General features: G+C 45.6%; 1 protein-coding gene across 1 annotated transcript in view; it reads left to right on the forward strand.

Annotated features, from left to right (window-relative positions):
* The window catches only part of Pdzrn3 (PDZ domain containing ring finger 3), a 226696-nt gene extending 209459 nt beyond the window's left edge, over positions 1-17237 (forward strand). Inside the window, exons 5-10 of the mRNA XM_075983335.1 lie at positions 699-786; positions 10052-10150; positions 11265-11327; positions 12856-12957; positions 13908-14024; positions 14782-17237. Coding sequence (XP_075839450.1) covers positions 699-786; positions 10052-10150; positions 11265-11327; positions 12856-12957; positions 13908-14024; positions 14782-16338 — 2026 coding nt within the window. The 3' untranslated portion in view covers positions 16339-17237. The remainder of the gene's footprint in view (positions 1-698; positions 787-10051; positions 10151-11264; positions 11328-12855; positions 12958-13907; positions 14025-14781) is intronic.
* Positions 17238-19966: the final 2729 nt, after the last annotated feature.

Here is a 19966-nt window from a genome sequence, read left to right on the forward strand (position 1 = left end):
AAAACCATGAGTGTTCTTGGCTTTCAAGTAGGATAAGGGATGTATACACACACTTACACAAGCACCCATGAGTACTGGCGCCTGCAAAGAGGTGTAAATCCACACGCATGTGCACACAGCTGTGGCGGCAAATATATTTCTCACTGGGGGAATCAACACAAAACAACTGAAATCCACCATCCCAGCAAACGGCGCAGCAGTTTCCATCACGGCCCTTGAAACTGGTCGCAGAGACCAGCACACGTCTGAGTGTTGCTCACATTTGAGCTTTTGCCATCAAGATTAAAAGTAAACAGTGGACCGCTCTTCAGTCTAGAGACCAGTGGCTGTACTCAGGGTGAAGCGATGAGGGCAGGCTAAGGGAGAGACTCTGGAAATAACAAGGTATACACTAATCTGCACCTTCGCATTTCCAGAGGAAGTTAATCTTCACCAAAGTAATGGGTTCCTTGGTTCTTTTGTTTTGAGTTTCTAGACCTTTTGCAGCTCTGATGAAGGCAGCAGACTCTCCACAGAAATATGTTCCTGTCTATATGAGCTTACATACGGTTTCAAATTAGCACCGGGATGGCAATGTTGAGAGCCACACCTGAAGGGAGAGGGATCCGGAGGGGATCCTGTACTAACAATGGCTGGGGACAAGAAAACAGATAATTATCAAAGAATCAAGGTCTTGACAACCTTCTGTCTCTTTGCAGGCACCCCTCATCCCATGAATACTATGATCCGAATGACTACATGGGGGACATCCACCAGGACATGGACAGGGAAGAGCTGGAGCTAGAGGTAGGAACCATTGCTGCTTCTCGTTCTTAGTGAATCTCCATTAGACTCAGAAAAAGCTAGCGTTCTCTGCAAGTGTAAATGTGGTTTAGATAATAATGAAATTATCAAAATCTGAACCTCTTAGTAACTCCCCCACCACCAACTTTAAAGGCACAGCTAAGCTTCTTCCTCCTTCTATTAATTCAGGACAAAGCCTAACAGTCAGGGCTCCAGGGCACACTGTCAAAAGGGGGTCTTAGGGACTGGGAAGGTGGCTCAGTGTTAAAGTGCTTGCTGTATAAGTTTGGGTACTTGAGTTTGGATTCCCAGCACCTATATAAAGGCCGGGTATGGTGGCATGTGTCTGTAGCCCTAAAACTAGACGATGCAGGATTATGTAGATCCTGGAGGCTCCCTGGTCAGGAAGCTTAGCTGAATCAGTGAGCTCAGGGTTCAGCAAAGAAATTCTTCCTCAAAATATAAAGTAGAAAACAACAGAAGAAGGCGTGTGACACACGTATGGTCCAACATGTGCATACACAGGCAAGTCACACACACACACACACACACACACACAAACCTACATGAAACCTGCACACACTGCAAATATTGCATGCCCTCTCACCTTGCTGTTGTTGACATGATCATCACTCTTTAATTTTTTTTTTTGTTTTTTGAGGTTATAATGTAATCACATCATCTTCTCTTCCTTTTCCTATTTCTTACTCTCTTTCAAATGGCCTCTTTCTTCATTAATTATTGTTACGTGTGTGTGTGTGTGTGTGTGTGTGTGTGTGTGTATTCCTAAATGCATAAATAACAACCTGCTTGACCTGCAGCATGTTACTTGTAGGTGTGTTTTCAAGGCTGACCCGTGGTATTGGATAACAAATCTTCTCTAAGGAAGGCAAATCTCCAACTCTCTACCTTCCTTATTTGACCCTAGTTCTCATGTAGGGTTGAGGCCTCAAGGTTCTTTCCTCCACCCACTTTAGCATGTCTATTGTTATTGTCCTTGTTCAGTTCCTTTTCTGGCAGTCATATTAGTGAGACTTTATAAGTTAAGCTTCTGAGGTTGCTAGGAAGCTCAGTCTCACAGCAAACTCCCTGCTCCTCCGGCTCTTACGATCTTTCCATCCCCTTTTCCACAATAACCCTTTAGTGTTAGATGCAGGGATTGTATTGTAAATGCATCCATTGAGACTAGACTATACAACTCTGAATTGGTTATGGTTTTCTGTAATGGGCTCTGTCTGTTGCGAAGAGAAGTTCCCTTGATTAGGAGTAAGGACTACGCTTATCTGTGGGAGTAAGGACAAATATTTAGAATATAGTCGGGATATATAATAAACAAGGGAATACTAGTTGAATAGCATAGCAATTGTAGGTCCTCCTCAGAGTCCATGACTCCGCTCGCACTGAGTACTTAGCCAGGTTTCCAGTACCAGGCATAGTTTCCCTCCTGTTGAATGAGTATTAAGTCCAGTTAAAGAGATGTTGGTTACAGCCACAGTGTGCTTGCCACTACTGTACCCTGAGGGTTATTGGGTTATCCGGCCATGCTTGTTGTTGGATCACCACTTTCTACTCAAGAATAACACTCAACAATAGGGAGGTAAATAGGATGACTGGATGCAGCCACCTCCCAACAAAAAGGAGCTGCTCCCAGATGCTTGACATTTCCTAAAATGCTCTTGACAACATCACAAAAATCCACAGCTTTCCCCAAGTATTATAGTGGACAGAGAGTCTAGATGTTTACAGTGTCCCTTGTCCTATGTTGAGTTTTAAAATACTTAGACACTAAGTAGCCAACCAAGTTCTACTTCTCACTTTTTCTTTGGGAAAAATGAAAAAAATAGAAGATTAATTTTTTTCTTGTGTTTCTTTACATTTTTGGGAAATCATTGTGTCAAATTTCAACATGTTTTTCTAAAATTTCAAAGCTTACATGGGAACTATTTTTGTAGAGCAGGGTCAAGATAGCAGATGATACTGTCAGGTAAGCCCTTTGGCCCCGTGTTAAAGTCAGCCAGAGGAAATCTATCCATTTCCATTGTATCTACTCTCCTGGCCCCTGCTGTGTAATCCAGACTGCCCGGCTAAAGAAAGGGTACTATTTAGCAGTGATGGCTTCTTTCACAATAGAAGCAGCTTGAAAGCCTAGGACAGCTGTCTCTTTTTTATATCCTGGAGAGCTACATAGTTCTTACTGCAGAACAGAGTGAAAGTCAATAACATATAGAACCTGCCAATAAAAATGCTCACTGACAGCTAGGTCTGAACACGTCTTAGTATTTGTCCCTGAAAAATATGAGTATGAGACAGTGCTTAAGTGATGAAGACTACCATGAGCAAAAACCACGGGTGGAGCAGCCTTCTCAGCCCGCTGTGGACCAGCAGGACCTGGGGCCACCACCACTCAAAGGAACTACAGTCTCATACCTTTCACTTTGAGAAAAGCAGCTAAGATACTTCATGAAATGGTGATAGCAACAATGTAATGAAAGCTACAGGGCCCGGTTTGGATAGGGAGTCTGTGTGTTGGAGGCTTGGTCTCCATAACGGCCATGTGAAGAACTAGGCAAACCTTTAAGGGTCTGGGCCTGGTGGGTGGTAATTAGGCCATGGGGGCTTTGCTTTAAAGGGATTAAAGACAGCCTTGGGGGGATGCATCTGTTTTGATGGGAGAGGATTGTTACAAAGTAGAGCCACCCCCTAGGCTGTGGACTCTTGCTTCCTACTCTGTCATTGTGTTCTCTCCCTCTCAAACATGGTTCTGCCATGGTGCCCTCTGCCATGCTGTGATAGAGCCCAGCAGGTGCCAGCAGCATGCTTTTGTACCTCCCAAACCATAAGGTACAAGAAGAAGACCTCTGTTCTGAATAAAGTCGCTAGTCCCAGGTGTTCTCTTACAGCCTAAGAGATAGGAAAACATTCAGGGTCTCGCTGGGGTTCACTGGAGAACAATGGCTGGACCTCTAATCTGTGGCCAGGGTGTATCTTAGAAGGATACCAAGACAAGCTTAGTTGTCAGTTTAAGGGGTCAATAAACAACCCCTTGCTCAGATCTGAATTTACTACGGCAGGCCTCCTTTTCAGAAAGATACGCAAGCACCGTCTCTGTTCCTCCTAGGATTTCTTAGACCTGCTGGCAGCGTCTCTGCTAGGTCCCCACCTGTCTTGTTCCAGGTGTGGGATCTGATATCAGAGAGATCAGGTTTGCCTTCCAAGTGGAAAGCCCATTCGCAGTGTAATGCTCATCGCCCAAGTTGAATGAGATAAAAGAACAACCGGTCCATGCCTGCTATGTGTGAGGAAAATATATACAAGTGTGTGGGGATGTTATCAGAGCCAATGCAGAGGGGAAAACAGATGTTCTTGCTTCTAAAGTACACAAAATGATCATATTTAGGTAAGTGTCAAATCCCTGTTATTGTGAAATTGCTTAGCGTTAAAGGGCTTATTCCCAAGTACACCCCAGAGTTGAGCTGCCGAATAATTGCCCCTGAATTTTCAGGTACGGAACACCTGCTCCAGGTCTTCCTGCAGGCAATTAAAAAAGAAAATAGATGTCTGATGAAGCTTTCCCCCCATACTCTATTGTTTTAATTTCCCCTGTGATTCTGCAGTAGCATCCTACCCAGTCTGGGAAAGTGCTGTCACCTGCATTGTTTTGACGTTGTCCTTATGAGACCGGGAAGGAAAGGCCAACTACGGGTTTGATGAGGGAGGGAGGATGTCTGAATGATTCTGACTTCTCAGAATAGCGGGAAGTAGACCAGATGGGAATTGGGATGTCCTGGGGGTGCCACGGGAGACTGTAACCAATCTAGAATTTTCTCGTTAAAGCTGTGAAACAAAAGGTGGGCGCTCATTTAAGGAATCTGCCATGCCCTGTTCTGGCTGAGTCAGCCTTTCCAAATATCACAAGGATCTTCAAGATTCTTGTTTTGTATGCATGGCCACCTAAAACCAGGCCCTTGAGATATCAGAATTCAGTCTTGCCTAGCATTGCACCTCTGAGGGAAGTTTTCTGGATTATACTGTGGTCCAACAGCACCATCATCTGCTTCTTGTCTGATGACCCCACTGGAGTACGAGCTCCACGTGAAAGTGGGCTATTCCATTGCTCATTCCCAGATGGTGCCTGGAGTACTCTGTGTCCAATATTTTGGCACCGAAATCTTTATTGAAGGGAGGGATGAATATTTTGATGTGAGGTCTTCAGGAAAACCGTGATCTTGTTAGAGGCATCGCTGCCTCCCATGAAACACCATGAATATATACAGGAACAGTTTAGATAACTGTCGGCCAGCCTGGTCCAGGAACGTGGAGAATTATGAAGAAGTGACTGGGCTTCTCAGAAAGGCATAAAGCATTTGAGTTAAGTTTAGGGTATCTTCCAATTTAATTCGCTGATGCTGAAACAAAGACCTTGAGTCATGAGGGTGGTGTGACCCTCTTAATACTGTTAATTGGAATACCATGTAAGTTTCATCTGAAATGTCAGACTCAGCCCTCATTTTTATCAAATAGTCCATCTAGACCAGTATGCAACAGGATACCAGAGATGGGGCTGGTGTAATCCAGCTAGTGCTGATGCATTATTTATATCTGTTTGATTAATGGTCTTCTTTGAAATCCTATCTCCATCATCTCAACAGCTGTGTATTGATAACCCCTATGCCTTCAGCTTTGAGCCCAATGAGGCTAGGCTGCCTCAGGGGCAGAAGTCAAGGTTGAAAACTGACCAGCTGCCCAGTAACTTTGAGGGTGTTTTACTTTCACCAGGTCTCATTGACCAAGAGTCAAGTGGCTGAAAAGGTTTGTTCAAGAGAACTTGACATGTTTGTTGGTGGCCAAGCCAAGCTTGTGTTTTCATTAGATCTTTCTTCGGCCTTAAAATCTCAAGCTTGTTTAATTTAATCAAGAACATACCATGCCTTCATGGCAAGGCTGGGTGCTGCTGACGTTGTATAATCCATTATTTAGCTATGAATGCCTTCCTGTCATCTTCAAGTCAAGGTAAAGCAGGAATCTATGTAGATCCAAAGACAGTGGAGATCTTATTCTTCCATTTCTCAAGATCATCAAAAACCTGTTAATGTCACTCTGGCTTAGCCACATCTCTGGACTGGAGATCCATTCTGGAGAAATAGCAGTTGAGGTTAAACTGTGTCCTGTGCCTTCTAGAAGGTAATTTTACCATAGGCTTTTGTCTAGAGTCTCTAAGAGTGTCCAGATAAAGTGAGGAACTATTCTAGCCCAACCCATGAGATTAAACACCAATGCCACGCATATTCCTAAATTCCAGATGCTCTTGTTTATTGCTTGCCATGTATGTTGCTAGCACTGGCTCATCCACTACCACAAATCACCAAGAATATCTTCAACAAGAATAATGTTACCATTCTTGTCCTTAAAGATCATGTTGTAAAGTCTTGTTTCTTAGGCAACTAAAGTGGGTGTGGAAGAGAGAATTTAGACATCAAGGCGAGTATTTAGAGCAGGTGCCTCCCCTGCTGTCCCCTTACTGACGATCTGTGTCTCATGCTGGAGCCAGGTGGACCACATAGCTATGGGAAAGAAGGAGGGTGGCCTTTACAGCCTTTCAGTGATAGTTGCCACACTGACAATAGGTCCGTCTCCATGAAAATCTGTCCCAGGAGGATTGGTAGCGGGGCTCAAAAACTGAGTACAGCGTTAATCTCTACCTCAGTCTGCTGTTGTGAGGGACCCTGTGTTCTAAAACTACCCTGACGGGGAGCAACTACTGTAAGCGAACCTTATTCTCTACTATGCAAATTGTGAAACAGCGGCTATTGTAGCATCTATTTCAGGCTAAGCACCCTGCATCCCAAATGCTTGGGACAAGGAATGTTTCAGATTTTGAAGTATTTACATGTAAACAATGGGGTAAAGATGCTAGGAAACAGGTCTAAACATAAAGCTCATTTGTATTTCATATATGCCATATACGTAAAGTTCAAAGGTGATTTTAGGACAATATTTTTAACCCACTTGTACTTCAATCATGAACAAACCCATAGGGTCAGCTGTGAAGTCTTCCATGTGGCCACATTATGTCAGGGTTCAACTCAAGAGCTTTGCAATGTTGCTGCATTTCAGGGAAAGTAGAGCCAACCCCAGCTTGTTCACTGAAAGTCAGGCTAATGGCAACACATCGAGTGTTTGAGTGCACATGCGTGAGTGGGCTTTGAGTTAATTATCAGGGACTCTGATGAAAATATTGTAAATTTTTTTTTAGGTATTTTCTGAGTATGTGTACTCCAGTGTAGAGGTCAGAGGTCAGCTTCTGGTGTTTTCTCTAGAACAACTTAATTTTTTTTTAAGGAAGTCACTCCTTCAGCTAGACTAGCTAGCCAGCAAGCTTTCAGATCCACCTATCTCTGCCACCCTGGTGCTATACGGTTTAAAACACACCCAGCCACACACCCAGCTTTTAGGTGGTGCTGGGCTCTGAACGCAGGTCCTCATTCTTCCCTAGCAAGCACTTTGCCCACTGGGCCATCTCTTCAGCACTTTTAAGATATTTTCCATTGCAGGGTGAAATTCTGTGCTAAAAATTTCCCCCTCCTTATGAAAAGTTGAGCATACAAATTTATAAGGACAAGAAAAAGCAAAATCACACTAGCAGGAATATGAACTAAAATCTCTTAGTTTAATACTCCCCTAATTTTGACAATTAAAATTCTGGCCTGAAAGTAAAGAGGTGCTTTTCATGATAAGTATTTATCAAAACCATGATATTAGATACTGACATATTTGGTACCTGGAGAGAGAAAGAGAACCCTTTTCTCTGTAATAGAGGACCAACCATCCTTTTTCTTTTTTTCTACCCCAAAACCACTAATCCACCACATAGTTCCTATCTGTGATATGATTTCCAAAGATCTTCCTGGTCTCATATGCCATTCAGAGTGTGTGTCACAGAGTCATGCCTGGCTGTGATCAAAGATCCCCAGAGCAAGCTGTGCAGCCTCGTTGTTGGTCTGTGACTGACCGATGCAGCGGTATTTAACTCATCCTGTGGGCAGCTGGCCTACACCACCTTCAGATAAACAGCCATGCCTTTGGTTATCAGGAAATGTCAGAGAACTTTCTACACACCTCCCTCAACTTCTACGAGTTCTTCATTCAGACCATGAATTATAGTTCAAGGAGGGTTGGAATAAAGCACAGCAGGGCTGTGGCATATTCACTAGTTTAAGAGACTGTCATCTTAGAAGTCATACAGAATCCTACTGGAAGAGGAATTTCTACATCGGTTATGGCTCTCTTTGTCTCCCTCCAGTTTTCCATATGGTCTTGCTTTCTGTTCAACCTGTTCCAGAACCAAATGTGTCCTTCAAGTAAGAGCCCAAGGCTCAGTGGCAGAACTCTGGACTGTCCAAGGAAGACTGTCCCTTAGCACTGTCTCAGACAGACTACAACCCAATGCGGATGCCTGAGAGGTGTTTGAAACACAGATGTGTGATGTGTCACTTACATTGGTTGGGTAACAACTAGTTATTCCAAAGAGTCTGGAGATTACTGTCATGATGAAATACACCCCTTAAAATCAGTCTAACTCACATACTCGCAGATGAGGGAGGAAATTTTCATCTAATACAACTAAAGCATCAGAAATTAAGAGTTTCGTTTAATGAGAATTTACCATATTGTTAGAGCTATCATTAGGAAGACACTGAATTAATTAACATATCAGTGATGAGAAAATAAGCTCACAGCATCTTATTAAGGAGGGCTGTTCAAAAAGCACAAACAGCTTGTTGTAACCACTGGTTACTTGTTGTGACCCAAACACAACTATTAAACTGCCACTCAGGCCCAGTGCTGGGAGCCTCCTCTCCCTGTCCCCCATGTGCTAGTAAGCAAATAAAGGCTTAGGCAAACCAACAAGCCCGTGATAAAGCATCTAGCTGAAGGTAGACTAGGGATTGTGTGTGTGTGTGTGTGTGTGTGTGTGTGTGCGCGCGCGCGCGCGCGTGCACATGTGTGTATGCCTTCATAACTATTTTATATGAGACAGATCAGCCAGGGAGAAGTCCATCGGAGCAGGGCAATGCCCACCTAAACCCAAAGCGAAGCTCCTCACGCTGGCCTATGGAGTGCCACCTGTTCCGGCCCAGCCCCACGTCCACATACACCTTGCTTCTTTCTTCCCCATTTATAAGACTTTGACCACACTGGCCCAGAGTCTTTATATGCCCTGTTCTTCTACTTTGAAGGTACCAGTGATGTTAGCCACCTTGTCTTTCACGAGGGACGGATGTCTCCACCAAGACTGCCATGCCCTTCCCACATGCCAGGAAGGGCCCCTAGAGATACCACTTGCAAGTGGCTCTGTCAGAGTAGCCTGAAGACCTCATCTCAGAGCCCTTCCCCCCTCCTGGTTATCCAGCAAAAACCATAAAAAATCAGACCAAAGAGTTAGCTGGACAACTTATGAGCAGGTAGTCCCTCAAACTGACCCACAGCTTGCGGCTGCACAAACCCCACGTGAGTCACTGGCAGAGTGAGCGGCAGGGTGAGTAGGCTTGTAAACACTCGCAGACAACCTGACGCATCCTCCCGGAACTCCCAAAACCTTCACAGTTCTGACTTCATCCCCAAGTGCAGACGAATTGGCACAAACAATAACGTTGCCTGTCATCGTGTGTCCCCGTGTTGGGTTCAGTTTGCTTTTTATCTCATTTAATTTGCAGGAACAGTGGCTGAAACTAATTTTCGACTGTAAATATCACAGCTGTTGTGGAAGGCATTAATTGCACGCTATCACGTTACCCTGCTTTCTTGGATCAATTTATGCGTAATCTGTTTGCGAGTTCTGCGCCTGTGCATATTAAGGGGCGCAGCATGAGATAATCTAACCCAACCTGCTGGAAACATTTGTACCAAAGTGGCTGGAGCGTTCAGAGCGGGGAAATATTATTGTTTGTGGCAGACATTGAAAGAATGCTTTTTAAAAGCCCTACCCCTGAGGTCTTGACGCTGACTGAAATATGGGTAATTTTTCTTGGGGAGGATCAATAAAATAACTATTTTCAAAATGACTTTATATTGACTGAGAGGTCAGAAATGCCCAGGGCATTGATCCCATGTCCATAATCACTTTTTGTTCAGTAAGTTAACTGGCTCTGCACAGTTGAATGCAAAGAAATCCAGTTCATCATTTAAACCAAATATTTTCAAAGCATTTGACATGCTCCCAGCTCTCCTCGCCTGCTGGAGTCTCACAGAGAAGGTTTTCTTTGTCTAGGAAGTGGGCCTCTACAGGATGAACAGCCAGGACAAGCTGGGCCTCACTGTATGCTACCGGACGGATGATGAAGATGACATTGGGATTTATATAAGTGAGGTACGGATGCGAAGGTTTGAAAATTAGCCTCTCAAAATCAAAAGGATTGGGTGTTTGCTTTTGGTTTGGTTTTTGTATTTGTTGACACACCCTAGACCTAGCTCCTCAAGAATATCTTGGGAAAGATACAGCACACATGCCCCTCTTCATCACACTTCACAGAGTCCCGTCTTTATGCAGAGGTTAAGTTCTAATGTTGGTACATAAGGCAAAATTACCCTTGAGAAGCCGCAAACCAACCATAAAATGGAGTCGTTTACATGGTCTGTGTGCTCACCCCCGAGGGAAGAGCAGCCTCCCATTTCCCAACTCCAGTGCAATGGTAGGCAGAGTGGTTTATATATTTTTAAAGTCTCTCTCCCGCCTCCCTTTCATAGTATACACAGTTGAGTTCATATATATTGCACATAACTTAATGTGGACTTATCAAAGTACATAAATGAAAGAAGCAGTGATCATTCTAGAAGAGAATAGAGAAATTGATTTCAATATGAATACTTTCCTATGCATGCATCCTTCCTTGTAATTGCAAAAACACAATTTTCTAAAGAAATTAAATCTGTCTCCATGGGCTGAGCCAAGAGCTGTGTCTGCCATAGACTTCACAGTCAACTCATTGGCTAAGCACCACCTACCAAGCTTTGCGTGTCACATCAGCATGTTTTAGGGCTGATCCTAAAACATCCTCAGTCCCACTTGCCCCAATTACACATTTCACTTTTAAAGCTATCTTCCAATATTTAATAGCAAAGATTTAGTGTAAAACCACCAAAGTAGGCAAAGTACGGCTACAGGATGCTATACCGGAGGGTGCTGCCCTTTCACCTACTCCATGCCACTGACTTGCTTCTAATTACTCTGTGTCCCACAAGAGTCACCTTTGCCTCTTCACCAGCTCATGTCTGCAGCTCTGAGACCAGTCCTCTGCCACAGTACTGTCAGGCAGGGTTCTGAGAGGCCCTGGGACAGTCATGGGACACATTAGTCCATTTCTCCCTGTGCACCATGCTAAGTCCCACATGTAAATCCATGTAAGACAGAAAGGCAGGGATGGGTGTGACGGTTTGTCAAAGAGTGCTTGTGTTCACGCTCAGGTGTCCACTGTGTGTTTCAGATTGACCCTAACAGCATCGCAGCCAAGGATGGCCGCATCCGTGAAGGAGACCGCATCATCCAGGTAGGTTCCCTTGCTGCGGATGCATGTCTTCAGCACACAAGTGAGTTCCCGGAGTAGCCTGAAGTTGGAAATACAGGAGAGGCTTAAGGACAGGCATCTGGAATTCAACTATACCCTGTGTGGTGTGTGAATGAGACTACTTGGCCAATCACACGTGAAGAGCAGTGAGAACAGATCCAGCGGTCCCATATTTTGAATCAAATACCTCTGAGAAGTCTAAGCTTTCAAAATTCAACATCTACTTGTCCTGCGAACTCAGGTCTAAGGGTGACATCTACCTTGAATCCTGTTATTTCATGTAGGCAAAATTAGACGGCTTACTTCTTTCTTTCAGCTATAATCTTTTTTTGGGGGGAAGTGGGAGGAGGCTCATGTACCAGGTTGGTATCAAACTCACTATGTAAAGATGACCCTAAACTTCTTATCCTCCTGCCTTTAACTCTTGCACACCCGGTTTAACATGGTGCTGAGGATGGAACTCGGGACTTCATTCATGCTAAGCAAGCGTTCTATCCTCTGAGCTACATATGTGGCCCCATAGTTCTTTGTGGGGGTCACAGAGCCTTGGCTTTATTGTGCCCCACAGGCTTTGCTGTCTACCTCTTCATATTTATAGTCTACTAATTTCTTTTTCTCTTATCATTATGCCACTTCGTAGAATTTTGGTTTCCTACCCTCACTCTGTGTTCTGTTTCTCCGGCCTTTACCCAGAGCCTTGACAGCTGAGTTTCCCTAGGAAAGAGACCCAGACCTCCACACCCGAGGGCCCTGGTCCTCAGCACGCTTGTGTTGCTACAGTTTTCTCTGAACCATTTACAGTTGAGAACAGGAAATGGAAGCAGTGCAGGGTGCCCTAGAGAGAGACCTACCCGGGCTGCAGACATACCCTCCCTGTATTCACTGTGTAGTCAAACTGGCTAACGACAACCATTCATGTCTCAGCTTTGCCGCCTCTTGGTTCTTTGACATAAAGTGGCAAAGTCAGATGAAGGGCTCAGTTTCTGGGTCAGTAGGACTGCCATGGTATCCCTGGGGGAATATCAGCCCAGGAACTAAAATTTGCAGAATTCAAAGTTGCTGAGACATGCAAGCAGACAACCTTGTTGTTGTCAGTGTGAAGGTGAGAGAGGCATTCCCGCTTGACTCTCCATCCAGCCCATTAAACAAGACACGAGCAGTCCCTGTGTACAGCCATTCCCTTCTCTGCTGTCTACTCCTCATGATATCCTGCTGCTTTTCTCCCCTCTCATAAATAGGAAATGTCTATCTTCTATTTCTTATCTATCCTCCTGCCCAAGTGAGATTCTAGGGCTCAGAATTCAGGTGCGCCCTGAGCAGCAGGGCTTTTCTGGATCATCTGGCGCCTCCAGCTAAGCAAGGCCTTTCTCTCCTAAAATCGGCGTTCTGGAAAAGCTACACGGAGTCTCCACGTTATGACTGTGCGTGGTGGAAGCTGCAGTTCTGAAGCTTCCACTCCACCCAGTCATGTCCCTCTCTACCTGTCCCCGCCTGTCCTCGTGCTTTCTAGATCAATGGGATAGAAGTACAGAACCGCGAAGAGGCTGTGGCTCTCCTAACCAGTGAAGAAAACAAGAACTTCTCGTTGCTGATTGCAAGGCCTGAACTCCAGGTAAGTCGATGTCCTATGAAGAAAATAGGTGGATTTCTGTAGTCAAAGCCACACTGCCAAACCTTGCAGAGCAATGTCAGAGTATCGCATCTGAGCTTAAAGGTGTTTGCCACCTGGAAGGTAGCTGAGCTTGCTGTGATTTGGGTTCCAGCCAAAGGTTTAACCACCTTGCTGGGACCCATCACAGTCTGACTAATGAAGGAATCATGGCAGGATTTACAGATGCCCCTTCCAGCCTGGAGCTAAGCCCCACTGATTAGCACAGGGAAATCAAAATGAAAGGAATGGAGTCTTTCAAAGAGTAACTAAAGGCATTAGCCAGTGAGTCTGAATACAAAGTAGCAAGGCAGGGAGGGGTATTGGAAGCTTCCTCAGTGTGCTGTAGGCTTAGGGGTCTCCAGCTGAGACAGAAGTTGTATTCAAGGCGATGGAGCAGAGGTTCTCAACCTGTGGGTCGCTACGCCTTTGGAAGTTGCTTATCAGATATTTACCTTACAATCATGACAGTAGCAAAATTACAGTTATGAAATAGCAATGAAATGACTTTATGGTTGCGGGGGTCACCACAGCATGAGGAACTGTATTAAAGGGTCACAGCAGTAGGAAGGTTGAGAACCGCTGCTGTCTTAGAGTACCTGCATTTGGTGACTCCTGGAGAGAGCCGTACAGTGCCTCTTTCTGAATGCAGTGTCCCTCCTTGAAAGAAAGCTTCTTCCGTGGCATATTAACCCAGTTACTTTTCTCCCTGCTGTGGCAATATAACTGTCCAAAGCAACTTCAGGGAGGAAGGGCTTATTCTGACTCAGTTTAAGGGGATGGGCCAGCCTGGCAGGGAAGGCCAAGCAGGGTATGAAGCGGCTCCCTGCGGGGTATTCAGTCATGAAGCAGAGGGATGGATCAGTTTGCTTTCTTCTGTTCCACGATCTCCCATGTGTTGGCCATCCTTCTAGTTGGACGAGGGCTGGATGGATGACGACAGGAACGACTTTCTGGATGACCTACACATGGACATGCTTGAGGAGCAGCATCACCAGGCCATGCAGTTCACAGCCAGTGTGCTCCAGCAGGTAAAACCTGGGGCAGCCCCATACCACCGCCGCGGAGGAGCGCTGGCACCCTCCACCGTGGTGAAGGCCATCAGAAAAGCTCTACTGCTTGAGCATGAAGGGAATGCCAGCGGATGGGGTGCCCTCACCAAGCTCTTCCCTGGAAATCACGACATAGTTCCCCACTCCCCACTCATGCTCCCAAGTGCTGGGATTGCAGGCCCGTACCACCTCACCTAGATTATGAAGCTTTTATAGCTGAAAAAAAAAGCAAGCAAACAAAGCAGAGATATTGATGCCACTAGTCTGGTGCTCCCCAGGAAAACGTAGGCATCGGTGTTTACTGAGATCAGAGAAAATTAAGTCACGCCTTTGAAAGTAAAGCAATTCCGTGATTAACCTGAGCTGCTCAGAGCCCTGCAGCTCCCTCCTGTGCCACTGTCAGAGTCCTAATTACCCACTTGTTGAGTCTCTTAGGAGTGCTTATGCATTCTTCCTACATACTGGTTCCTTTCTTAGTTAGTTGTTGGGATAACATTATCTACCCCATTTTATATATTGAAAAAATGAGAATTAGGGACCTGCCCAGATGCATAGAGTTAGGGCTGGCCATTTCCTGTGCCCCAGGCCACTGCAAAGCTGCACGTCAATCTTAGGAAATTAGAACTCCATTTAAAACTCCTGTTCTACACATAAAGGTCATACAGGTTACCTGTCCCCCTCCCCCAGAGTTCCGTCCCCATAAACCCATTATTCTTGTCATTTTTCTCTGATACAGAAGAAGCATGAGGAAGATGGTGGAACCACAGACACAGCCACCATCTTATCCAACCAGCACGAGAAAGACAGTGGTGTGGGGCGGACAGATGAGAGCACCCGCAACGATGAGAGCTCGGAACAGGAGAACAATGGTGAAGACGCCACGGCGTCCTCCAACCCGCTGGCGGGCCAGAGGAAGCTGACCTGTAGCCAGGACACCCTAGGCAGTGGCGACCTGCCTTTCAGCAATGAATCGTTCATCTCTGCAGACTGTACCGATGTGGACTACCTGGGCATCCCAGTAGATGAGTGTGAGCGTTTTCGCGAGCTGCTGGAGCTCAAGTGCCAGGTGCAGAGCAGCAGTCCCTACAGCCTGTACTACCCCAGCAGCCCTCTGGACGCTGCTGGCAAGAGCGACCCTGAAAGTGTGGACAAGGAGCTGGAGCTACTCAATGAGGAGCTGCGCAGCATCGAGCTGGAGTGCCTGAGCATCGTGCGTGCGCACAAGATGCAGCAACTTAAGGAACAGTATCGCGAGTCCTGGATGCTGCACCACAGTGGCTTCCGCAACTACAACACCAGCGTGGATGTGCGCCGCCATGAGCTCTCGGACATCACCGAGCTGCCCGAGAAGTCAGACAAGGATAGCTCGAGCGCCTACAACACTGGGGAGAGCTGCCGCAGTACCCCACTCACCCTGGAGATCTCCCCAGACAACTCCCTGAGAAGGATGGCCGAGGGAAGTAGCGAAGGGGCCACAGCTAACATCGAAGGCTATAGGCCGTCTCCCAAGAATCTGCTCGCCATCACTGAGGATCCTGAAGTAAGCACCCCAAACTACAGCCCCAACGCCAAAGAGCTGGACCCCAGCCAGGCCTTGGAAAGCAAAGAGCGCCGAGTTAGTGATGGCAGCAGGAGCCCCACTGCCAGCCCAAAGCTGGGCAGTGCCTACCTGCCCTCATACCACCACTCCCCATACAAGCACGCCCACATCCCAGCGCACGCCCAGCACTACCAGAGCTACATGCACCTGATCCAGCAGAAGTCGGCGGTGGAGTATGCGCAAAGCCAGATGAGCCTGGTGAGCATGTGCAAGGACTTGAACTCCTCTAACTCGTCGGAACCCAGGATGGAGTGGAAAGTGAAGATCCGCAGCGATGGGACACGCTACATCACCAAAAGGCCGGTGCGTGACCGGCTGCTGCGGGAGCGTGCACTGAAGATCCGCGAGGAACGCAGTGGCCTGACCACGGATGATGACGCCATGAGTGAGATGAAGATGGGGCGCTACTGGAGCAAGGAGGAGCGCAAACAGCATCTGGTGAAGGCCAAGGAGCAGAGGCGGAGGCGCGAGTTTATGATGCAGAGCAGGCTGGATTGTCTGAAGGAGCAGCAGGCGGCTGACGACAGGAAGGAGATGAACATCCTGGAACTGAGCCACAAAAAGATGATGAAGAAGAGGAACAAAAAGATCTTTGACAATTGGATGACCATCCAAGAACTCTTAACCCATGGCACAAAATCGCCAGACGGCACTAGGGTATACAATTCCTTCCTGTCGGTGACTACTGTTTAACTCTCACTGTGTACAGACGAGAGACCACTACCGTTGGGGTAGACATCCCTGCCTCGTTCAATGCGGCAAGTTTTTGTATATATATAAGCCCGGACATCATGTTGATAGTCTAAATTTGCCACTCCTACAACTTTGGGTGTCCTGGCTCTGTTTTCAGTGAAGGGAAGATACACCCTTACTCTCTTAGAAGGCAATATTAACAAACAGCTTGTTTTCAAATAGCAATGGTAATTTTTTACTTGTTAACCTTTTTCATAAAGTGTTTAAATTTCCAGAAGATCTTTTATTAAGCATACTTTCACAGAATAATTTGTTTAAACTATATTCATATAAAAGAAGGTTAAACACGCTTTTTTTCTGCCTAAAACACAAAATGCAACTGCCAAGTATGTATTTTTAATGGGACCCTATTTTGTAATGTCACTTCGCTGAAATGGCTTTCGTACAAGTCACCAGTCATTCATACATCTTATATCAGTTGTGGTTTTAATGCGAACCCGCCAAAGCCTGGTTGGCGATTTCATGCACACACACACACGCACACACACATACACACACAAAACCAAACTGGCAACGTTTCCAGTCGGGATATCCATTTATGACATTTTTCTGGTTAAGGTTCCCAAGGAGAGTGTCAAGGTTTTAACAGAAAGCAAAATTTCCTGCAGCTTTATGGACGCTTAAAGCATGTTTGCAAATATTGCCGCCTGTTGGAAGAATTTGCATGTACAGGGAAGTCGTGGACGGAGACAGTTTGTGGAGTTTTAAGTGCTCATCGTTGTAGACTTTCGCTTTGTAGATTGGACGGGACAGACCTAACCAAGCAAGTTCACAGAATCATGATTAGTTACCAACATCAAGTAAAATGAAGTTAAAATAAATTATTATTTTCTATTTGATATGTCTGGCACGCGTGCTTATTTTACGGTGTTAATTCCTTCTTAGTTGCCTCACTTTCTGCTTCTTGAGTCTTTCAAGCCACGTGATTCCTTCATCCAGCCTAGAGCCAGGTGACAGATGTAAAAACGTCTGGTGGCAAAGAGTAGGGAATAAAATATACTCTATATTCCTGGGCCTTGACAGCCTGCCTCCCAAGATGCTTCCACCTAGCCCATATCCTACAAATAGGAAAGCTTGTGGGCAAGCGTCTCAGCCAGGATCGTGTTTACAAGGCTTTGTATTTTCCTCAAACACTACTCTCTGCCCATTCTGGAAAACATCTGATCCGACTTTCCATCTCTGAGACGTACCTGTCCACTGGGCAATAGTTTGGCTGTATAGCAGAGGTCATTAAAGTAGCTGGGCTTGGAAACAGGTTTCTTTTAGGCTATTATGACTGTCAAGGTCCTGAGTAAAGGACTTGCTACCAGTGTCCCCTAACTACAGTGTTTATACCAATTTCTGCTATCTGCCCTCCGAAAAATGAAAATCAAGATAAGATTAGGAAGGGCATCATTTTATTTGCCATCCCACCAGCCATCTGGTTCACTCCTGATTTAACTGAAGTAGTGATTGTAATTGCAAAGTGTTTTAAGCATCTCTGACAGATTTCCCCACACAGACCCTGTTAGAGCCCAAATCCCTTCTTTGGGTCTAGAATCTTAGAACTAATTACTAGTTACACTTGTGTGGCCAGTCTTTCTCTCTCCTACCAGCCAACTCCCAAATAATAACACAGAGACTTATTATTAATTATGAAAGCTTGGCCTATACTATAGGCTTGTTCCTAACTAGCATTCACATGTTAACCCATATTTTAAAGTCTACATTCTACACCACATGGCTTTTTACCTTTCTTCCATTCTGTACCTTCAACTTGTTCTGCATCTCGCTGGTGTCTCCTGTGCTCCTAGAGCCCTCCTCCTCTTCCTTTTTCTTCCCGGAAGTCCCACCTATACCTCCTGCCTACCTATTGACTGTTCAGCTTTTTACTACACCAATCACAGCAATATACCTTCACACAGTGTGTAACTATGTCACAACACACTTGTAATGAAATAATTCAATGAAAATAAAACACTGAGCTAACGGTTCCTCACCGGTGAACTCTCTGGTTGCTGCCTCTTCTAGAACCAGGCGTTGCTCAGATAATAGCTTCTGCTACATAATTCTAATCAGCTCTGGAAGGTGAATCAAGTTTTGCAAAGTGCACTGTGGAGACACAAAGTCCCAACGGTCCCCAAGTGCAGTTTTAACGTAGTGACAGCCACAGCTCCCAAGCTGCCTTGTAGCCCTAGCATTCTGATCGCCCATCTTTTAGTGAACAGTTCACAGAACCCAAACACCTGTCTGATATGTTTCAAATTGCTATAAAGTACAGAAAGGCATCTAAGCGACTATTATTTAGAGAATAGCTTTCCTCTCACTAAAGAGCTGCATGCATGGCCCATGAACAAAGAGACTACTTCAGACGGAACCTAAGTAGTCACAGCGTGTCAAAGGTAAATAGGGGTACTTCTCATCTGGATTTATGGAATACCTCCACAGGTAGGGTTTAGCCTGCACACTTAGTAAGAACACCTTAAAGTTGCCATTCTGGATTTCCAACTGCACCTCGTACTTGAACCTAGATACACTGCAGTCTGAAGTTCCTCTAAGAATAACAACTGGGCTAAAACAGATAAAGCATGATAGTGTCGATCAGAAAGAAATAGGAAACTGAGAGATACAAGGTAGCTCATTAATAGCCAAGCGCGAATTCTGTACTCAGCTCCTGGCCCACATCTCTTAGAGGCTCGTACTCAGGGACAAGTAGTAAAGCATGTGAACAGTGAACTTCCATGTATCCATCCTGCGCTCTCAACCAAGAACTGCAAGCATTTCACTAATTGATGCCCCAGAGTCAGTCCAAGCCGGGAAAACATGAATCTACCATTTCTTACTTGAGCTCGTGCTCCCAAGGGACTCACGGTTCAAGCCTTTCTGAGCTGGTGGGAAAATCCAGGGATGTCTCGGGGTAAGACTGCAAACACTTTATAACTTCCACGGAGAAACCCTGGAGTCCATGTGGACAACACATGCTGTTGTTAACACATTTCGACAAGCCCTCTTGGCCTGCTTCTAGGGCCCGTTCGGGAATTTGATAGACGCTATGGGTTCTCTCTTGCAGGGGGAGCAAGGGGACTTATAAAACATGTGACTAAATGGCATACAGTTTGGGAGATGTTGCATAGCCCAGTGCACTCACAGACTCTTACTCACGTGAGAAGCCCAGGTTTAGATAAAAATAGGAGCCGAATGCATTTGTGTTTCTCTTCATTTGGTCTTTGTGGTTGAATTCTGCAGCACTGTTTGAGCCAAATCCCTATTTTGAATAGCGAGAAAGCCATTTTCCCTATGAGAGCCATGGCCATTAAAATTCAGCAAATTACTGATCCCTAAGATCTCAAGGGCATTATGCTAATGGATTTCCCATAGCTACTTAGCTTTGGAGAGTGAGTATATGCTCCTCCCTCTCCTCTACAGCCACCCCACTGTCTGGATAGCTCTGGTTTCAACTCTTTCTAGAATGAGTGTTTAGTGAGCACCCAGAGCTATACAATGTTCAATCCAGTAGTCTTTGGCCACATCCAGCTACTAAACAGTTGATGTGTGGTAAGGCCAAAGCATGAAGCCGTGGGTGGAGTAC

Source organism: Microtus pennsylvanicus, chromosome 8 (assembly GCF_037038515.1).
Source record: "Microtus pennsylvanicus isolate mMicPen1 chromosome 8, mMicPen1.hap1, whole genome shotgun sequence".
Lineage (NCBI taxonomy): Eukaryota > Metazoa > Chordata > Mammalia > Rodentia > Cricetidae > Microtus > Microtus pennsylvanicus.